The sequence below is a fragment of the Euleptes europaea genome, chromosome 9 (assembly GCF_029931775.1).
Source record: "Euleptes europaea isolate rEulEur1 chromosome 9, rEulEur1.hap1, whole genome shotgun sequence".
NCBI lineage: Eukaryota > Metazoa > Chordata > Lepidosauria > Squamata > Sphaerodactylidae > Euleptes > Euleptes europaea.
This window is the reverse complement of record NC_079320.1, coordinates 4,608,438-4,625,115: the sequence shown is the minus strand read 5'-3', so window position 1 is coordinate 4,625,115 and position 16,678 is coordinate 4,608,438. Positions and strand designations below refer to the sequence as shown.

At 47.7% G+C, this 16,678-nt stretch overlaps 1 protein-coding gene across 1 annotated transcript in view; it reads right to left on the bottom strand.

The window, feature by feature from the left end:
* DNAAF9 (dynein axonemal assembly factor 9) overlaps nucleotides 1–16,678 on the bottom strand; it is an 87,204-nt gene that overhangs the window by 44,739 nt on the left and 25,787 nt on the right. Inside the window, exons 6-12 of the mRNA XM_056855770.1 lie at nucleotides 10,813–10,919; nucleotides 9,237–9,314; nucleotides 5,234–5,332; nucleotides 2,758–2,813; nucleotides 1,776–1,911; nucleotides 1,107–1,188; nucleotides 719–755 (exon numbers count right to left, since the gene is read on the bottom strand). Of these exons, the coding sequence (XP_056711748.1) occupies nucleotides 719–755; nucleotides 1,107–1,188; nucleotides 1,776–1,911; nucleotides 2,758–2,813; nucleotides 5,234–5,332; nucleotides 9,237–9,314; nucleotides 10,813–10,919 (595 nt within the window). The remainder of the gene's footprint in view (nucleotides 1–718; nucleotides 756–1,106; nucleotides 1,189–1,775; nucleotides 1,912–2,757; nucleotides 2,814–5,233; nucleotides 5,333–9,236; nucleotides 9,315–10,812; nucleotides 10,920–16,678) is intronic.

The window sequence follows — 16,678 nt, the reverse complement described above, 5'->3', positions numbered from 1 at the left end:
AAAAGGTGGCGGGGGCGGCTGAGAGGCCTCCCTGCAGCCTCAGAGGGCCTCTGGAGGCCACTTCCGGCCGGGAAAAGACAGCGGGGGCGGCTGAGCGGCCTCCCTGCAGCCGCAGGGGGCCTCTGGAGGCCACTCCCGGCCGGGAGAAGGCGGCGGGGGCGGCTGAGCGGCCTCCCTGCGGCCGCAGGGGGCCTCTGGAGGCCGCTCCCGGCCTGGAAAAGGTGGCGGTGGCGTGGCCTCCCTGCGGCCACAGGGGGCCTCTGGAGGCCGCTCCCGGCCGGGAGAAGGTGCTGGTGGTAAGTTCCCCCCTCCCTCCCTCCTCCCTCCCCCCTTCCCTACCATATTGACCAGCGTATAAGCCGAGTTCGGCTTTTTCAGCCCTTTTTTTGGGCTGAAAAACTTGGCTTATACGTGAGTATATACGGTAGTTAGTTAGGGCACCCTATGTTTAAATTGGGTCTATTTTAGGCTTTACTTGTATGTTCTTAACGTTGATGCATTTTTTATTTATTTATATGGTTACTGTTTTCATTCTACTGGAAGCTGCCCTGAGACTGGCGTTGCCAGGGAGGGTGGGGTATACGTTTAATAAATAACAACAACACACCAGATCTACAATTTGTGGTGTTGCACAGCTAAGAGAGGAGCAGCCAGATTTAAATGTGGACCCAACCCTTTGGACTGAAAAGACGGAGAAAACAAGTCACAGGGAACTTACATTTGGTCGGCTTTCTTTTCCATCTCGTTATCTTTGCCTAAACGAGAATAAAATGCTTTGGTTATTTCCATATGAGAGTAAGTCAGTTGTGAATTTCCTGCATTGTGCAGGAGGTTGGAGCACCACCACCTCCTTCAATTATTTTGAACCTTTCAAACCAATGGAAAGCAGAAGCCAAGCCACTGGGGGAGGGAGGCATGCTGCACACTTTCAGGCGATTCATCCAACTTGCCCCATCCTTTCCGGCTTTACCTATTCTCCTGTTTTTTAATGGCGTATCAATTTAGCCTGATTTTCTGCACTGCCCCACCTCAAGTCCTAGGAACAAGGCAGTCTAGAAGCTGAAACAGACACGCAAACACACACACACAATCGATCCAGAGCTTACCAAGGTAAGGAGTGTGAGTGGCTCCAAAGAAATAGGTCCTCGAACAAGCCAGAGGTCCCTTTGGAGAGACACACTGTACCACCTGGAACCAGTGAAAACACAATAGGGAAGTGAGCGAGTTAAGGCAGCGTGGTCAGAAACCACGTGTGCGCAAGACCTTCATGAGTGCCCCTTGACAGGCATTAGGCTACATGGACTGTGCTGTGCCGGCTTGCCCTTTGACCTTGAAAGAGGCAGAGCAAACCTGAGCATTTTCTCACATTGCCTGGGATCTTTCAGTGCTTTGTCTAGTGACAGATTGTGGGGATGTGGGCCCCCCCAAGTCAGAGCTCTGGAAAACACGCAGGGCCCCCACCTTCCGCCGCAGGCCCCGGGACCATAAAGACACAAATGAAGCTGTCTTACTCTGAATCAGACCAACGGTACAGCAAGATTGGCACGGTCTGCTCAGAGACCCTTGAGAACCACTGAGAGTCTAAGATAGAGGTAGATTCAAGTCCAGCAGACACTTAGAGACCAATATGATTTTGGGGCTTTCAAGTGTCAAAGCATCGAAGTGGTGGACTCTGATCTGGAGAAGCCCTTGGGATCTGCGAACTGCTGACATGCAGCATTACTGCACTGCTATTTTTAACATTGTTCCACAAAGTCTCGCCAGGTGATGCTTACCATGTGCTTGGCAGCGCTCCCGCCAAGGCCCGTGTTGCGAACCAGGTGTCCCTCCGATGGGAAGTTGAAGTTGCCGGCATTCAGGTTCTCCTTGGAGGAATGGGTGCCAAAGAGCACGAAGGGCTGCCTGCTGGGGCTAAGGGGAAGAGGGGGAGTTACTGCCAACACAACAAACACTTGGGAACACGGCGGAACTGATAGGGAAACGGCATGAGCTAGAGGCTAGATGGCCATCTGTCAGCAAGGCTGGTTCTGTGAACTCAGGCAAATCATGAAAGGGAGGGCAGGAAGGGTTGTGTCAGTGTTTGGCTCTCATGGCCATTTCTTGCATGCCCAGGGTAGTGCCAATTGCCACTTTGGGGTCAGGAACCAATTTTCTTCCAGGCCAGATTGGCCAGGGATCCTGGAGGTTTTTTTGCCTTCCTCTAGGCATAGAGCAGGGGTCACTGGGGGAGTGGAGGGGGAGGTAGTTCTGAATTTCCTACACTGTGCAGGGGGTTGGACGAGATGACCCTTGAGGTCCCTTCCAACTCTACAAAAAAGAACTCGGATATCTATAGCAGAGATTTATAGAGCTCTGGGGCTGATAAAGAGGCAGGAATAGAGAAGGTATTTATTTATTTAGATTTATAGCCTGCTCTCTATCCAAGCCAAAGCCAGGTTCAGAGCGGCTAACAGCCACTAAAACGTAAAACAATAACATAACGTAATCTACAAATTAACTTCAAATTCCAATTTAAAATCAAGCATCCTGTGTAACCTCAGCGAAACAGTAGGTTAGAAACTTGTGAGGGGATTGAGGGAAATATCCCAAGAGGGTGACCCTCTTTCAACAGTATCACCAGAGAAGCCTCAGCAGAAAAAGAAAAAAACAGTGGTGCCACATGGCAGTTGGGGCTGGCCATGCCTGGGAGTACCCTGAAAATGCTGTGCCCATGGGCCATTAGAATTTGATATGCTAACGTAACACAGCAAAAAGTACCTGTTATCTGTGATGTGGCTCGAAATCATTCCATGACTGAAGTAACTTCGGAACGGCTATGGAGAAAAAAAGAGAAATCAACTATTAAGGCATACTACCAAGGTCAAAAAGCAACCCCAATGCTACTGGTGGCTCTGAGGGAAGGTAGGTAGTTCTGCTTCGTGTAAACTTTAATATTATTCTGGCCTCTCAACTGGCTGAACTCGAGGCAGTTTGTTAAGTGTTTTTGGGGGTGTTTTTTGTTTTGTTTTGTTGCTAAGTCAAGAGACAAGCACAATTGTTAACTTGCTGGACGTTTTTTCATAAAACACTTTTCTCCCTCTCTCACAATACTAGAATGAGGGGTCATCTGCTGAAGCTGGAGGGTGAGAGATTCCAAACAGATAAAAGAAAGTATTTCTTCACACAAGACGTAGTTAAATTGTGGAACTCCCTGCCCCAGGATGTGGTGATGGCTGCCAACCTGGAAGGCTTGAAGAAGAAACTGGACATGTTCATGGAGGAGAGGGCTATCCATGGCTACTAGTCAAAACGAATACTATTCATGATGCAGGCCTATTCTCTCCAGGATCAGAGGAGCATGCCTATTATATTGGGTGCTGTGGAACATAGGCAGGACAATGCTGCTGCAGTCGCCTTGTTTGTGAGCTTCCTAGAGGCACCTGGTTGGCCACTGTGTGAACAGACTGCTGGACTTAATGGACCTTGGTCTGATCCAGCAGGCCCTTTCTTATGTTTTTACATTCTTACAGACAGCATCTGCCCTCCATATTCTTCCAACAACAGGTAGATTTTGAAACACCAAAGGAACTTCTTGCAACAGCTGGAGTCAAAGTGCGGGCTTTTAAGATAAAAAAAGTTGCATTGTGGTTAATGGACTAAAACTTGCAGTTCTAGTCAACTGCTCTTGATCCACGAATCTGCCTTATATTGACCTTAGACCATTGGTCCATCAAGGACAGTACTTGAGAGACACTGTCCTTCAGTGTTACTCCTCTGAAGATGCCTGCCACAGCTGCTGGCGAAATGTCAGGAAAGAAAATACCAAGACCACGGTTACACAGCCCGGATAACCTACAAGAACCAAAGGACAGTACTGTCTACTCAGACTGGCAGCCGCTCTCCAGGGTGTCAGGCAGAAGCCTTTCGCATCACCTACTGTCTGGTCCTTTTCCCCACTGGCGACTGAACCTGGTTTTTATATGCCGACTTCATCTACCTTTTAAGGAGACTCAAAACGGCATATAAAAACCAACCCTTCTTCTTGAGGATGTCCACCTTCTCTGCCATGCCGCTCGTGTTGTGGGGAGTAGCGGCTGCAAGTCTCCCAGCTGCTCCCTCGATGAAGATCTGCCTCCTGGGGGAGAGGCAGATGGGCAAAGACTCTGCTCGTCCCGATGCCGTCCGCCATTAGGTGGCTTGTGCCACTGGTCCTGAAATGGCAGCTCGTCACCCTCTCTGCTGCTCCGGTTGGAGCGCGGAGCCTCTTCCTCGAAGGTAGAGGAGAGAGGGAGGGAAAGCCCAAAAAGGTGGAAAAAACAAGGAACAATCTTCCTTTTGGTGGGGTTGCTCCTGGAGCAACCTCGGCTGCTGCCTTCCCTGTGTGAGGCAGGAGGAAAACAGACGAGGACGGGCGATTCTGGGCAGGAACAGGAAGTGAGATTTGATCCTGGCCTACCCTGACCACAGGAAGGGAATCACCCATCTTTCCAGATGCCCTTCCCCCCAGAGTGAGGACAGAGCATGCAGCCTAGAAACTTGGCCTTCAAATGCCATCAGTCAGGGGAATGAGAGGCGATTCAAGGGCACGTGAGCAGTGACCCAGTGAGAACTGGAAGTGAGTGGGATGCTATCCTAGAGCATCCCTGGATGCCAGAGAGGATGGAACCAACTCTCTCCTGCTTTAAGAGAAACTGCTGAATTACAGTTGATATTCAAACTAAAGACAATGCATTTACCTGGGCTGAATAAAGACCTTGCATTCATGGCTCATTACCAATGCTGATTTCTCCATACCCATCTCTCCCCTGGACATCACAGACTTTTCTGCATACCACACCTAATCCCATCACGCCTGCTATTCACATTTACATACTGTTAACATTTACATACTAATGCTTGTCTGAATTCACTCTCCTCTACTTAAAGACAGATGGATTCACATTCTAGCTGTATCTGAAGAAGTGAGCTGTGGCTCACGAAAGCTCATACCCTACCAGAAAATATTTTTGTTAGTCTTTAAGGTGCTACTGGACTCTTGCTCTTTTCTACTACTGCTTTAAGCCAGAAAGACAGAGAAGAAGTCAAGCGAACAAAGCCCATAAATAAGCAAGAGACCCTCCTGGAACGAGGCCGTTTGAATGGATTGAAGCTTCAACAGCTCCCCCTTTGCACGCTGGTGGGAAGGATGCAGAGTGAGAAATTGGAATGGGAAGGCAAGGGGCTACATTTCCGTCTCATCTACCCATGCACGTACCTCTCCTGCCTGGGACTCCGACAGCTCCAGAACGAACGGGATTTCGGTGTCGAAATTGGCAAAGAAATTGCTCCACTGATGTTCAAACATCATCAAATCCTGCGGGGAAGGAGAATATATCTACCATCAATCCTTACACTTAAAAAAAACAGGGTGGGAGTTAACATTGGTGACCCAATCACTGCCACACAAAATTCTTAGCAAGAAAACATAACAATCTTTTGTAACCAGACCGAAGGGATTCAGTGTCATAGCTAAGCATCTGGGAGCCTGAACGCTGACAAGAAATACGGGACCCTTTTAAGCTACCACAGAATGAAATGCCGAGGAGTTCTTACCACTTTTAATGTTTTCTAACTGATTTAAAGAGCTTAGGACAGGACACGGGACGCCATTATCTCCATTATCCATTCAAAAACCCTTTGAGGAAGATTAAGCTGATGCTCACCTCGGCACGTCCAAGCCACTGAAGGTGTGACAGAAAAAACAAAACAAAACCCAAACTGTGTCCCTGTGCAGTTGAAGTACAATTCAGTGGGGACTTGCAGAGAGCTTCCTGGTGGATTGTGCCCTTCTCCCTTAGGGCAGAGCTCCAAATAGCCCAATCGAGGGCTAAAAATTCAAGGTCCTGGACCACGATCATTCATGAGTACAGGCTTAATGGTTTCCCACTCTGTGTTTAATGTCAGAGATGGACACTCCAGCCCCAGAAGGTCAGACCAGAGCCAACAGATTGAAATTAAATCAAAAGAGTTTCCGTCTAGACATTAAGAACTTTCTAACAGTTAGAGCGGTTCGTCAGTGGAACAGGCTTCCTTGGGAGGCAGTGAGCTCTCCTTCCCCGGAGGTTTTTAAGCAGAGGCTAGATGGCCATCTGTCAGCAATGCTGATTCTGTGAGCCTCTGCCGCTCATGTGGAGGAGTGGGGAATCAAACCCAGTTCACCAGATCAGAGTCCACTGCTCTTAACCACTACATCACGCTAGAGCTCGCAAGCAGAGTCCAAAGCACAGCTTCATGGATTCAGGCATGTTGCTCCTCTCCGAAATGCAGGCATGTACAGCAGGCAACTCTTCTAACGGCCACTGTGTGTCAGCCTTGGCCCGTTTCACATGTGCCCTAAAACAGCCAGTATGGACAAGTGTGTGGCTCAGGGCAAGCTGCTGGACATTAGATACCTAGCCTTCGCAAAGACAGCAAGAATAAATGGACAGTTCTCACAGTGGAGGGAAATGGGAAGCCGGGTCATACAAAGATCAGCATTGGGACCAGCACAGAATCATAGAGTTGGAAAGGACCTCTAGGATCTAGTCCAACCCCCAGCACAATGCAGGAAATTCACAACTACCTCCCCACCACACACACCCAGTGACCCCCTACTCCATGCCCAGAAGATGGCCAAGATGCCCTCCCTCTCATGATCTGCCTAAGGTCATAGAATCAGCATGGCTGACAGATGACCATCTAGCCTCTGCTTAAAAACCTCCAGGGAAGGAGAGCTCATCACCTCCCGAGGAACCACAATGTCTCTGTTCTGAAACAATCTGGAACTGGGAGTGAGCAGCGGAGCGGCCAAGTTTGACGACAAAACCAGACTACTCAGGGTGTTGCAAATCAAAGTGGATTGTGAAGACCTCCAGGAGGGTCTCTCTACATCGGGTGAGTGATCAGCAACACGGCAAATGAAGTTCAATGCAGGCAAGTTTAAGGTGATGCTCATTGGGCAACCCCCCCTCTAAACATTCTGACTTTAAATAGATGCTGATGGGGGGTCTAAACCGGCAGAGATTGAAAGAGGAGGAAAAGGACCTCGGGGTAGCAGTCAAACAGCTCGATGAAAATGCTGACTCAGTTTGTGGCAGCAGCAAAAAAGAAACACATCAGTGCAAGGGATGGCTATGAAAAGAACTGAAAATTCTATCCTGCCTGGCGTTTTAGTGACATTGGCAAATTCCACTCATTCCTCCTTCCCACTACAGCCCACTTGTGTGCGTGTTAAGTGCCGTCAAGTTGCTTCTGACTCATGGAAACCCAATGCATCAATGTCCTCCCAAACGGCCTCCTGTTAGCGGCCTTGCTCAGGTCTTGCAAACGGAGGGCCGTGGCTTCCTTTATAGACTCAATCATCTCATGTTGGGTCTACCTCTTTTCCTGCTGCTTTCCACTTTCCCTAGCATTATTGTAACCCCTTGAAATTTTCACCTTCAGGAACAATGTAATGGAGGGGGGGAGGAGAAGGAAGGAGAGGAGAAGGAAGAGGAGGAAGAGGAGGAGGAGAGTTGGTTTTATATGTTGACATTCTCCACCACTTAAGGCTGAATCAAACCGGCTTACAATCACCTTCCCTTCCGCTCCCCATAACAGACACCCTGTGAGGTAGATGAGGCTGCGAGACCTCTATCAGAGCTGTGACTAGCCTAAGGTCACCGAGCTGGCTTCATGTGTAGGAGTGGGGAAAACAAATCCAGTTCAACAGATTAGCCTCCGCCACTCATGTGGAAGAGGTGGGAATCAAACCTGTCTCTCCAGATCAGAGTCCGCCGCTCCAAACCACCACTCTTAACCACTACACCACGCTGGCTCCCTTAACATTTTCTTGATGTGGTTGGATCCAGGACAGAATGCCTAAGCTCTTCTCTCCCCCTCCCCGTCACATATCATGATAAAACCTTAGCCTTCAGGGGAAAAATTAAAATTATCGTGCAGCCGCTTGGATCAGAATTGCCTTTGAAAAGGTGAGTAACAATCCAAAAATACCTATCAGTAAAACACATCAAACTTGAGGGCACTTCAAGTTCTCTCAACTGCACGGCTGGATCCACGCCAATGGCTCTCATGCCAACATAAACACACACGGCGGCATTTGGAGACAGAAAAGACGAGTCACCGGCAGTATCTCCCTCCCGGCTCTGGCATGGGTCCCGTTCCTTCCAACAAGGCCTGCACAGGAGGCGTTTCCGGCAGTTTTTGCCCCTGCTGCCTCTGAACAGTGCCAGAAACCACAGGATTTACAGTACCGTGACAGGCAACGGGGAAGGGCTTAGCAGGAACCATGGGATTATTTGGAAGTTTAGACAAAGAGAAGGTCTGTAAGTCTTGATGAGTTTCTCTGAAAAGACAACTAGCCCACGACTTCTGATTTTCTCCTGCTATATGTGTGGCACACATTCAGAGCTTTCTTCACACAATGCATAGTTAAACTGTGGAACTCCCTGCCCCAAGATGAGGGAATGGCTGTCAGCTTGGAAGGCTTCAAGAGGCGGGTGGACATGTTCATTGAGGAGTGGGCTATCCATAGCTGGAAGTCAAAATGGATACTAGTCATGATGCATACCTATTCTCTCCAGGATCAGAGGAGCATGCCTATTATATTGGGTGCTGTGGAACACAGGCAGGATAATGCTGCTGCAGTTGTTTTGCTTGTGGGCTTCCTAGAGGCACCTGGTTGGCCTCTGTGTGAACAGACTGCTGCACTCGATGGGCCTGGGCCTGACCCAGCATAGTTTTTCTTATGAGAATAGGGCTATCCATGGCTACTAGTCATGATGCATACCTATCTCTCCAGGATCAGAGGAGCATGCCCATTATATTAGGTGCCGTGGAATACAGGCAGGGCAATGCTGCTGCGGTCGTCATTTGTGGGCTTCCTAGAGACCCCTGGTTGGCCACTGTGTGAACAGACTGCTGGACTTGATGGGCCTTGGTTTGATCCAGCAGGGCTTTTCTTATGTTCTTAACAGGGGAGCACAAGGCCGCATGGGACCCACTTTTCACACCCAGGTGGCCGCATGGGACCCACTCCAATCACAGGATAAGGAATCATGTGCTCTGTAAAAAGTCATTTTCATTTAGAGGATGCAAAAAGTCAGGGAAGGGAACCCAGGAAACCATGGCGCCACGAACCACAAGAAACCAGCTCTCCCCTCTGGCATAGTTTCATCCCAGATTGTGGGTTTATTTTCTGCAAACTGACTCAGCAGGCAAAGAATGTCCTGCCACATTACCTCATAAAGCAAACTCTCCAAGGAAACAGGATCCATTTTGCTGTAAGTTTTCCACAGATCCACACTGACGTCCATTAACTGAAAGAGAAATGAGGGATTTTTCTAAGAAATGTGAATGCACCCGGGGGAGGTGTTTGCCCCCTCCTATTCGCAGGAACATCCAAGTGCTGAGCTCTTTCTTACAAATGTCACGCAAATGCCAGTATGCTGTAGCTTACAGAAATGCACATTCAGAATATATAGCATTAATTGTAAGTGTGTATAAGGGGCCAATTGCCTTCCCACCAAATTTGGAAATAACTGGAGCTCATTGACACGAGAGCTATTCACACAGTCCCTTCTCGTTTGTGAACAGTAACAATATGCCATTATGGCTGGATAATAGTGCCATGAACATGCGGCACTGCTGAGTTACTAGGCACCCAACGGCTCTGCAAATTTATTTATTTCATTGCCAGCATCTCTCTGGCCTCAGGCCGATCAAGGACCCCTTCTAAGCAGCTCGATTACTACCAAATGTTAACGACAAACCTTGTAGCCCCACAACTCACCTGTTTTTGTTCTTTTTCAAACTTGAAACAAGAAGAGTTTGTTTTTATAGCTTGCTTTTCTGTACCTTTAAGGAGTCTCAAAGTGGCTTACAACCGCCTTCCCTTCCCCACAACACTCACCTTGTGAGGTAGGTGGGGCTGAGAGAATTAGGAGAGAACTGTGACTGGCCCAAGTTCACACAGCAGGCTTCGTGTGGAGGAGCAGGGAATCAAACCCAGTTCTCCAGACTAGAGTCTGCCACTAATGCAAGGAGCGGGAAATAGAACCTGGTTCTCCAGATTAGAGTCCACCGCTCTTAACCAGTACACCAACGCAGGCTCTCAAGTTCATAAAGGATATGTGCATTTCAGAAAGGGGAGACTGATCAAAGGGGGTCTTGCAAACACTACGAATAGCTTCAAAATTACTCAGAACAATTTACAAAGAGTGGTGCACTGAAAGACGGCAACAGAGGAGAACAGGAAGCAAAAGGTGGGCATCCTGCCAATGAGTGCCGGATTGAAATTTCGGGAACAAGAAGATATTCTGGTGTGCAAATGAGGGCTGCTGCCCAACTAAGGCAGCTCTGAAATGCAAGAACACACGGGGCAAGCAAGAGGAGAACCAAGTCTTCCACCACGCCCTTCTCACAAGCTCTGCAGAAGCATCTGGCCAAACACATCTGGAGCAAAAGGGCAGGGTTTGGTGGTGCCCCAGCTGTCTTTTGAGAGCCAGCAGGGTATAGTGGTTAAGACTGGTGGTTTGGAGTGGTGGATTCTAATCTGGAGAACCGGGTTTGATTCCCCACTCCCCGAGCGGTGGACGCTAATCTGGTGAACCAGAATGGTTTCCCCACTCCTCCACATGAAGCCAGCTGGGTGACCCTGGACTAGTCACAGCTCTCTCAGCCCCACCTACCTCACAGGGTGTCTTCTGTGGGGAGGGGAAGGGAGGGTGATTGTAAGCCGGTTTGATTCTTCAAGCGGTAGAGAAAGTCGGCATATACAAAGCAGCTCTTCTTCTTACCTGGTAATTGTCTCCTTACCTCACATTTCATGGTAAAGAATCCACCACCGCCAATTCCTTCCAAGGCAAAGGCCTGCACTATGGGCCACTTTTCAACAAGGAACATGTCAAATATTTGCAGGTGACCTGGAGCAAAAAACACAGTTTCTCACTAATGCAACAGCATAATTTCAATATTTTCAGTGAATAGATTAGGTTGACCAAATGAGAATTATTGTTGTTCTGGTTGTCTTTGGGTTCTGACAGCCTTTATGGTGTGATAAGTTTCATCCTCAGAACTAGCTTTAGAACTCAAAGGGACACCTTTGTACAAGTAAGAGTACTGGATCATTAATTCTGCTGAAACAACACACTCACAAGACCTTATGCAAGAGAGAGCGCACTGGTATACAAGTTATTTGCTTCTGAATACTGGAACCACTGCTGCTAAATTAAGGAGCAAAGCCAGTCATAAAAAAGGCAGAAGCTTGCATTTCCGTGATCATATCCCACACTATGCAAGCTCAGAAGCTCTCGCAAAAGGATGACTGCCAGCCCTCTATCTCCTACTGCAGCTGGCATTTGTTTCTGCCCCCAAAATCCTAACCCCAAGGATCAGTTGACACCCCCCACCCAGGAATATTACAGGTGGAGAAGAGGGCGATCTGCAAAAATCACTACCCCTCCAAGGGTGGAACACCCTTCTACCAGGGAAAAGCGCATTAAGAACCCCAGCCATTGTTCCCCTCAACCAGGGGTTCTCAACCTCAGGGAACCTTTGGGATTCTGACAGAGGGTAACCACAAAAATGGCTGCCACAGGAGGCGGAGCCAGCCACAAAATGTCAGGGAGTGAGGTTATGTATAGCTTTGATAGTAACTCTCAGAGCGAGCTTCTGCCTAAAATGTTGGACAAATCAATCTCCAATGGCCAATCAGAAGTCCTGCTAAGGATAAAGCTGCACCAGGCCCCACCCACTTTATAAACATTTGGTGGGTAACAGGAAAGGCGTCAGCAGGCATCATGATGCCCATGGGTGCCATATTGGCAGCCCTTGCCCTAAACAAAGAGCGAGGAGAATGATCAGGGGCCTGGAAACCGAGCCCTACGAAAGAAGGCTGAGGGACTTGGGAATGTTCAGTCTGGAGAAGAAGAGGTTGAGGGGGGACAGGATTGCTCTCTTGAATATTTGAAGGGCTGTCACTTAGAAGAGGGCAGGGAGCTGTTCCTGTTGGCAGCAGAGGATAGGAATAGCAATAATGGGTTTACATTGCAGGAGGGAAGGTACCAGCTGGATATCAGGAAAAAAATTTTTACAGTAAGAGTTGTTCGACAGTGCAATGGGCTGCCTAGGGAGGTGGTGAGCTCCCCCTCACTAGCAGTCTTCAAGTGAAGGCTGGACAAACACTTGCCAGGGGTGCTCTAGGCTGATCCTGCATTAAGCAGGGGGTTGGACTAGATGGCCTCTATGACCCCTTCCAACTCTATGCTTCTAAACTAAGAAAATTAGATTTTTGCCTTGTTTTTAATTTAGACTCAATTTTTATTAAGGAGAACACACTTTTAAATACGCATAATAAGCAATTGCTATTTTTGCGTCATCTGGTCAGTCTGTTTTTTTGTGGATGAACACATTTTACGAATGCCATACTGAAGGGCACTTGAAAAACACCAATGTTCAAAATTAAATGGACTTTTGATACACAAAAAAGGAAGCTGCCAAGTAACAGACAGGCATTGCTAAGCACGCCCATTCTGGATTGATGGAGCATGCCAGATAAGACAAGCGCAGCTTCAGTCAGAGTAGAGAAAAAGCTGGGCTTTTGTTCAGCATCTCCTTTACTCTTGGTGGGGGGAGATTTCTGTATCTTCTACTAAAGTTCATGATGATCCCAACGACCACCCAAAAATCCAGTTCTACTGGTTGAGGACCACACTCACTTCTGCAATGTTTAATTCTCAAGTTTTGCCAAGTAATTTCTTAAACTCCAATTTTTATTAGACATTTCCCAGTGGTTCCACAGGCACTTCTCAGTGACCAGAAAAAAAAGAGAATCGCCACATTAGGAAGAACTTCCTGACAGAGAGGTTCCTCGGTGAAACAGGCTTCCTCGGGAGGTGGTGGGCTCTATTTCCTTGGAGGTTTTAAAGCAGAGACTAGACGGCAATCCTGATTTTGTGACCTTGGAGAGATCACAGAGGGAGAGCAGGAAGGGATGAGTCATTGCTTGGCTCTCGTGGCCCTTTCTTACATGTCCAAGGAAGTGCCAATCGCCACTTTGGGGTCAGGAAGGAATTTTCTTGCAGGCCAGATCGGCCAGGGATCCTGGAGGGATTTTTTTTTTTTTGCCATCTTCTGGGCATGGAGCAGGGGGTTACTGGGAGTGTGTGAAGGGTAGTTGAGAATTTCCTACGTTGTGCAGGGGGTTAAACTAGATGACCGCAGAGGTCCCTTCCAGCTATATGTATCACCAATGGTACAGCACACTGTCCTTGCCAAGAGGAGACAACTGCACAAATAACAAGCCACTAAAAAGAGAGTAACCGCTAGCGCTCCGTTCCAGACTTCTGGATGCACGGCTCCACAAAGGACACTTTCCCGCACCACTACAGAAAGCGGCTGTCTTTCCTCAAATGTACCTCGAGAGCCAGTGTAGTGTAGTGATTAAGAGCGGTGGTTTGGAGCGGTGGAGTCTGATCTGGAGAACTGGGTTTGATTCCCCCATTCCGCCACATGAAGCCAGCTGGGTGACCTTGGACTAGTCACACCCTCTCAGCTCCACCTACCTCACAGGGTGTCTGTTGTGGGGAGGGGAAGGGAAGGATATTGCAAGCCGGTTTGATTCTTCCTTAAGTGGCAGAGAAAGTCATCATATAAACAACTTTTCTTCTTCTTCTATGCCTTTGGTTGGGACCATGGGAACGTGTGAGCGCTTTGAGAAACAAATGGAGAGGAGCTGAATGCCTGGCATTCGCCCAGGACTAAAAAGGCTACTGGCCACCAGGGAAAATCAGCTGCCTGGAAACTCAGAGTTAATAAGTACAGGCTGCTCTCCATTTTTTTTTTTTTTTAAGTTTACAAATGAGCGGGTTGCAGCTTTCTTGCATCAGCTTATTTCTGCGCTCTCTCAGGAAAACAAGTCAAGGTTTGGAGCTGGCAGGAAGTCAGAGAGTCCAGCTTTTTCCTGTTCTAAAAAAGGAAACCTGCGTAACAAGAAGAACATTGCCTCGTTCCTTGCATAAAAAGAGGATTTATACGAAGCATTCATCAAAACAAAGAGAACCTTTTGTGTTGGGTTACACATGGACAGTGATTAACAGAAATAATTCCTGGTCCTTATTCCTCTCTTTTCAGAGAAAACTAGCAGGGAGGTTTTAATCAAAGATGAAGGTAAAGAACTATTTGTGCAATTTGCAGAAATTCAAAGGGCAAATCCTACACAGAGAGGCACACAGAAACCAGATTGATCTGTGTTAGATTCCAAGTTGATCCTGAGTTGTTTTTCAGATCAAGAGGACAAAGGCATGTGATTGCCCAGAAATTCCAGTCCCCCCAACTCCCTGTAAAGCTTATAACCAGAAGAATATTTCTCTGTATATATCCAGGAAGGACTGAAGATGAGTGGATATTAGGAAAAAATATTTTGATCAGCAGTGGAATCGGCTGCCTAGGGTGAGCTCCCACTCTCTGGCAGCTTTGAAGCAGAGGCTGGACAAGCACTTGGCAGGGATGCTCTAGGCTGATCCTGCATTAAGCAGGGGGTTGGACTAGGTGGCTTGCGTGGCCCCTTCCAACGCTATGATTCTAAGTATTTGAAGGGCTGCCACTTGGAGGAGGGAAGGGAGCTGTTCCTGTTAGCAGCAGAGGATAGGACTCACAAGAATGGGTTTAAATTGCGGGCGGAAAGGTACCAGCTGGATATTAGGAAACATTTTTTTACAGCAAGAGTTGTTTGACAGTGGAATGGGCTGCCTAGGGAGGTGGTGAGCTCCCCCTCACTGGCAGTTTTTAAACAGAGGCTGGACAAACACTTGTCAGGGATGCTCTAGGCTGATCCTGCATTAAGTGGGGGGTTGGACTAGATGGCCTATCTGGCCCCTTCCAACTCATTTGTATGCATTTACTCAGGCCTGTTTTGGCTTTAAGATTGTAAGTGGCTTCATAGCGCGGGCCTCTGAAAGGAATGTAAGCAAGCTGTGCTAATTTTACAGCTGCAAATGCTAATTAATTGTTTGACCTTAATTGGTGGGGGGAGAGGTTATAAGGCATTAGCTTCGCCCTGGCAAAAGGACCCTTTTCCCCCACATTGACGGCTCCTTGCCAAGAAGTTGGACGGTTTTCTTTGCCTGTTGCTTTTATTTTTGTTTGACTCTCTCTAAAAATAAACGCTGATTTTTATAAAGCTGACGAGTGAGGCTGTGCTTGCTGGTGAGTACATCTCCCCCAGAAACAAACCAGAGGCTGGAGAGATAATCCTTTGGGAAGGAAAAGCTCTCAGTCTCCTCATCAAATGAACTGCACTTTGCCCGCCTGGAATCTGAAGGAGCTGTGGGGTCAGCATTCGGAGCCAGGGTGTGAGGTTGCGGGTTCACGCAACGGACACATCGAGACTCCCCCCCCACAAACACACTCAACAGTTCTCCTGGAGGGGGATAAATAATGCCAGTGTTGTGTAGTGGTTAAGAGTGGTGTACTTTAGAGATCTGGGTTGTTTTCCCCACTCCTCCACATGAGCCTTGGACTCTAATGTGGAGAACTGGGTTTGATTCCCCACTCCTTCCCATGAAGCCAGCTGGGTGACCTTGGGCTAGTCACAGTTCTCTCTGAACTCTCTCAGCCTCACCTACCTCACAGGGTGTCTGTTGTGGGGAGAGGAAGGGAAGAAGATTGTAAGCCAGCTTGATTCTCCTTAAAAGGTAGAGGAAATCGGCATATAAAAACCAACTGTTCTTCTCCCAACAGAGAGCCTCTTCAAACACCATATCATGCCCTGAGGTGTCAACTCACATGAGGAGTTCTTACCCCATCACTCCATGATGCTACTGTAATATCACTCTCTTTTAGATGCCTGGCCAAAATGCTTTCGTTCATCAGGCTTTGAATTGGGCGGTTGATCTTTTAGTACCAATTTCATAGTATGCTTTTAGCCAGAAAACTATTACATTGGTTTTACGCTGTTCATGCTCTGGCTTGGTTTCTAATGCTGGGTTTTCATTAATAACTTTTAACTCTTTATGTTTTTTATGCTTTATTTTGTAAGCCACCTTGGATGGGTTTCCCAGAGAGGTGAAGTAAAAGTTTTGTGAATAAATAAAGAGAGGGCAGGGCTATTGGCTTCTGCAACTACTGGTCATGTTGGTTTCTTGCAATTAAAAGTCTTTTTTCTGTTCCTCACTGACTTGGGGCCGCTTTGCTTTCAGATTACTAGTTTGCTATTTCAAAATTATTATTTGTACGCTTTATTATATACGGCTTTTTGTTCTTAATTTTCATGGTCTAGGCCAATCTCGGGTAGAAGGCAGCTTAAACATTCTAAATAAACAGAGAAGTCACGTTCTGGCATATGCCCCGTGAGAATATCCCAAGTAGCTTCCAGGACCGTCGCAATTTCCCAAGAGCATCAGCAACTAAACAGGTACCCAGCATAGAATCCCCTCCTTTCTCTTCCACCTGCATTGCCCCTTACTTCTGAAGTCACCAGCACAGCCTCAATCAGAGGTGCCATTATGTTTACCAGTAACTATAAGGTAATTCCTAGACTAATCATAGCTTCTACTGCTTGCACAATTCTTTAAAAATAAGGCAGTGTGTTTTTGCAAACAGCTGTTTAGATTCATTCCTCTGCCTGTCATCTGGCCCCAAGGGATCTTCTTGACAAGATGAACAACAATCCCCGCCGTTGGTG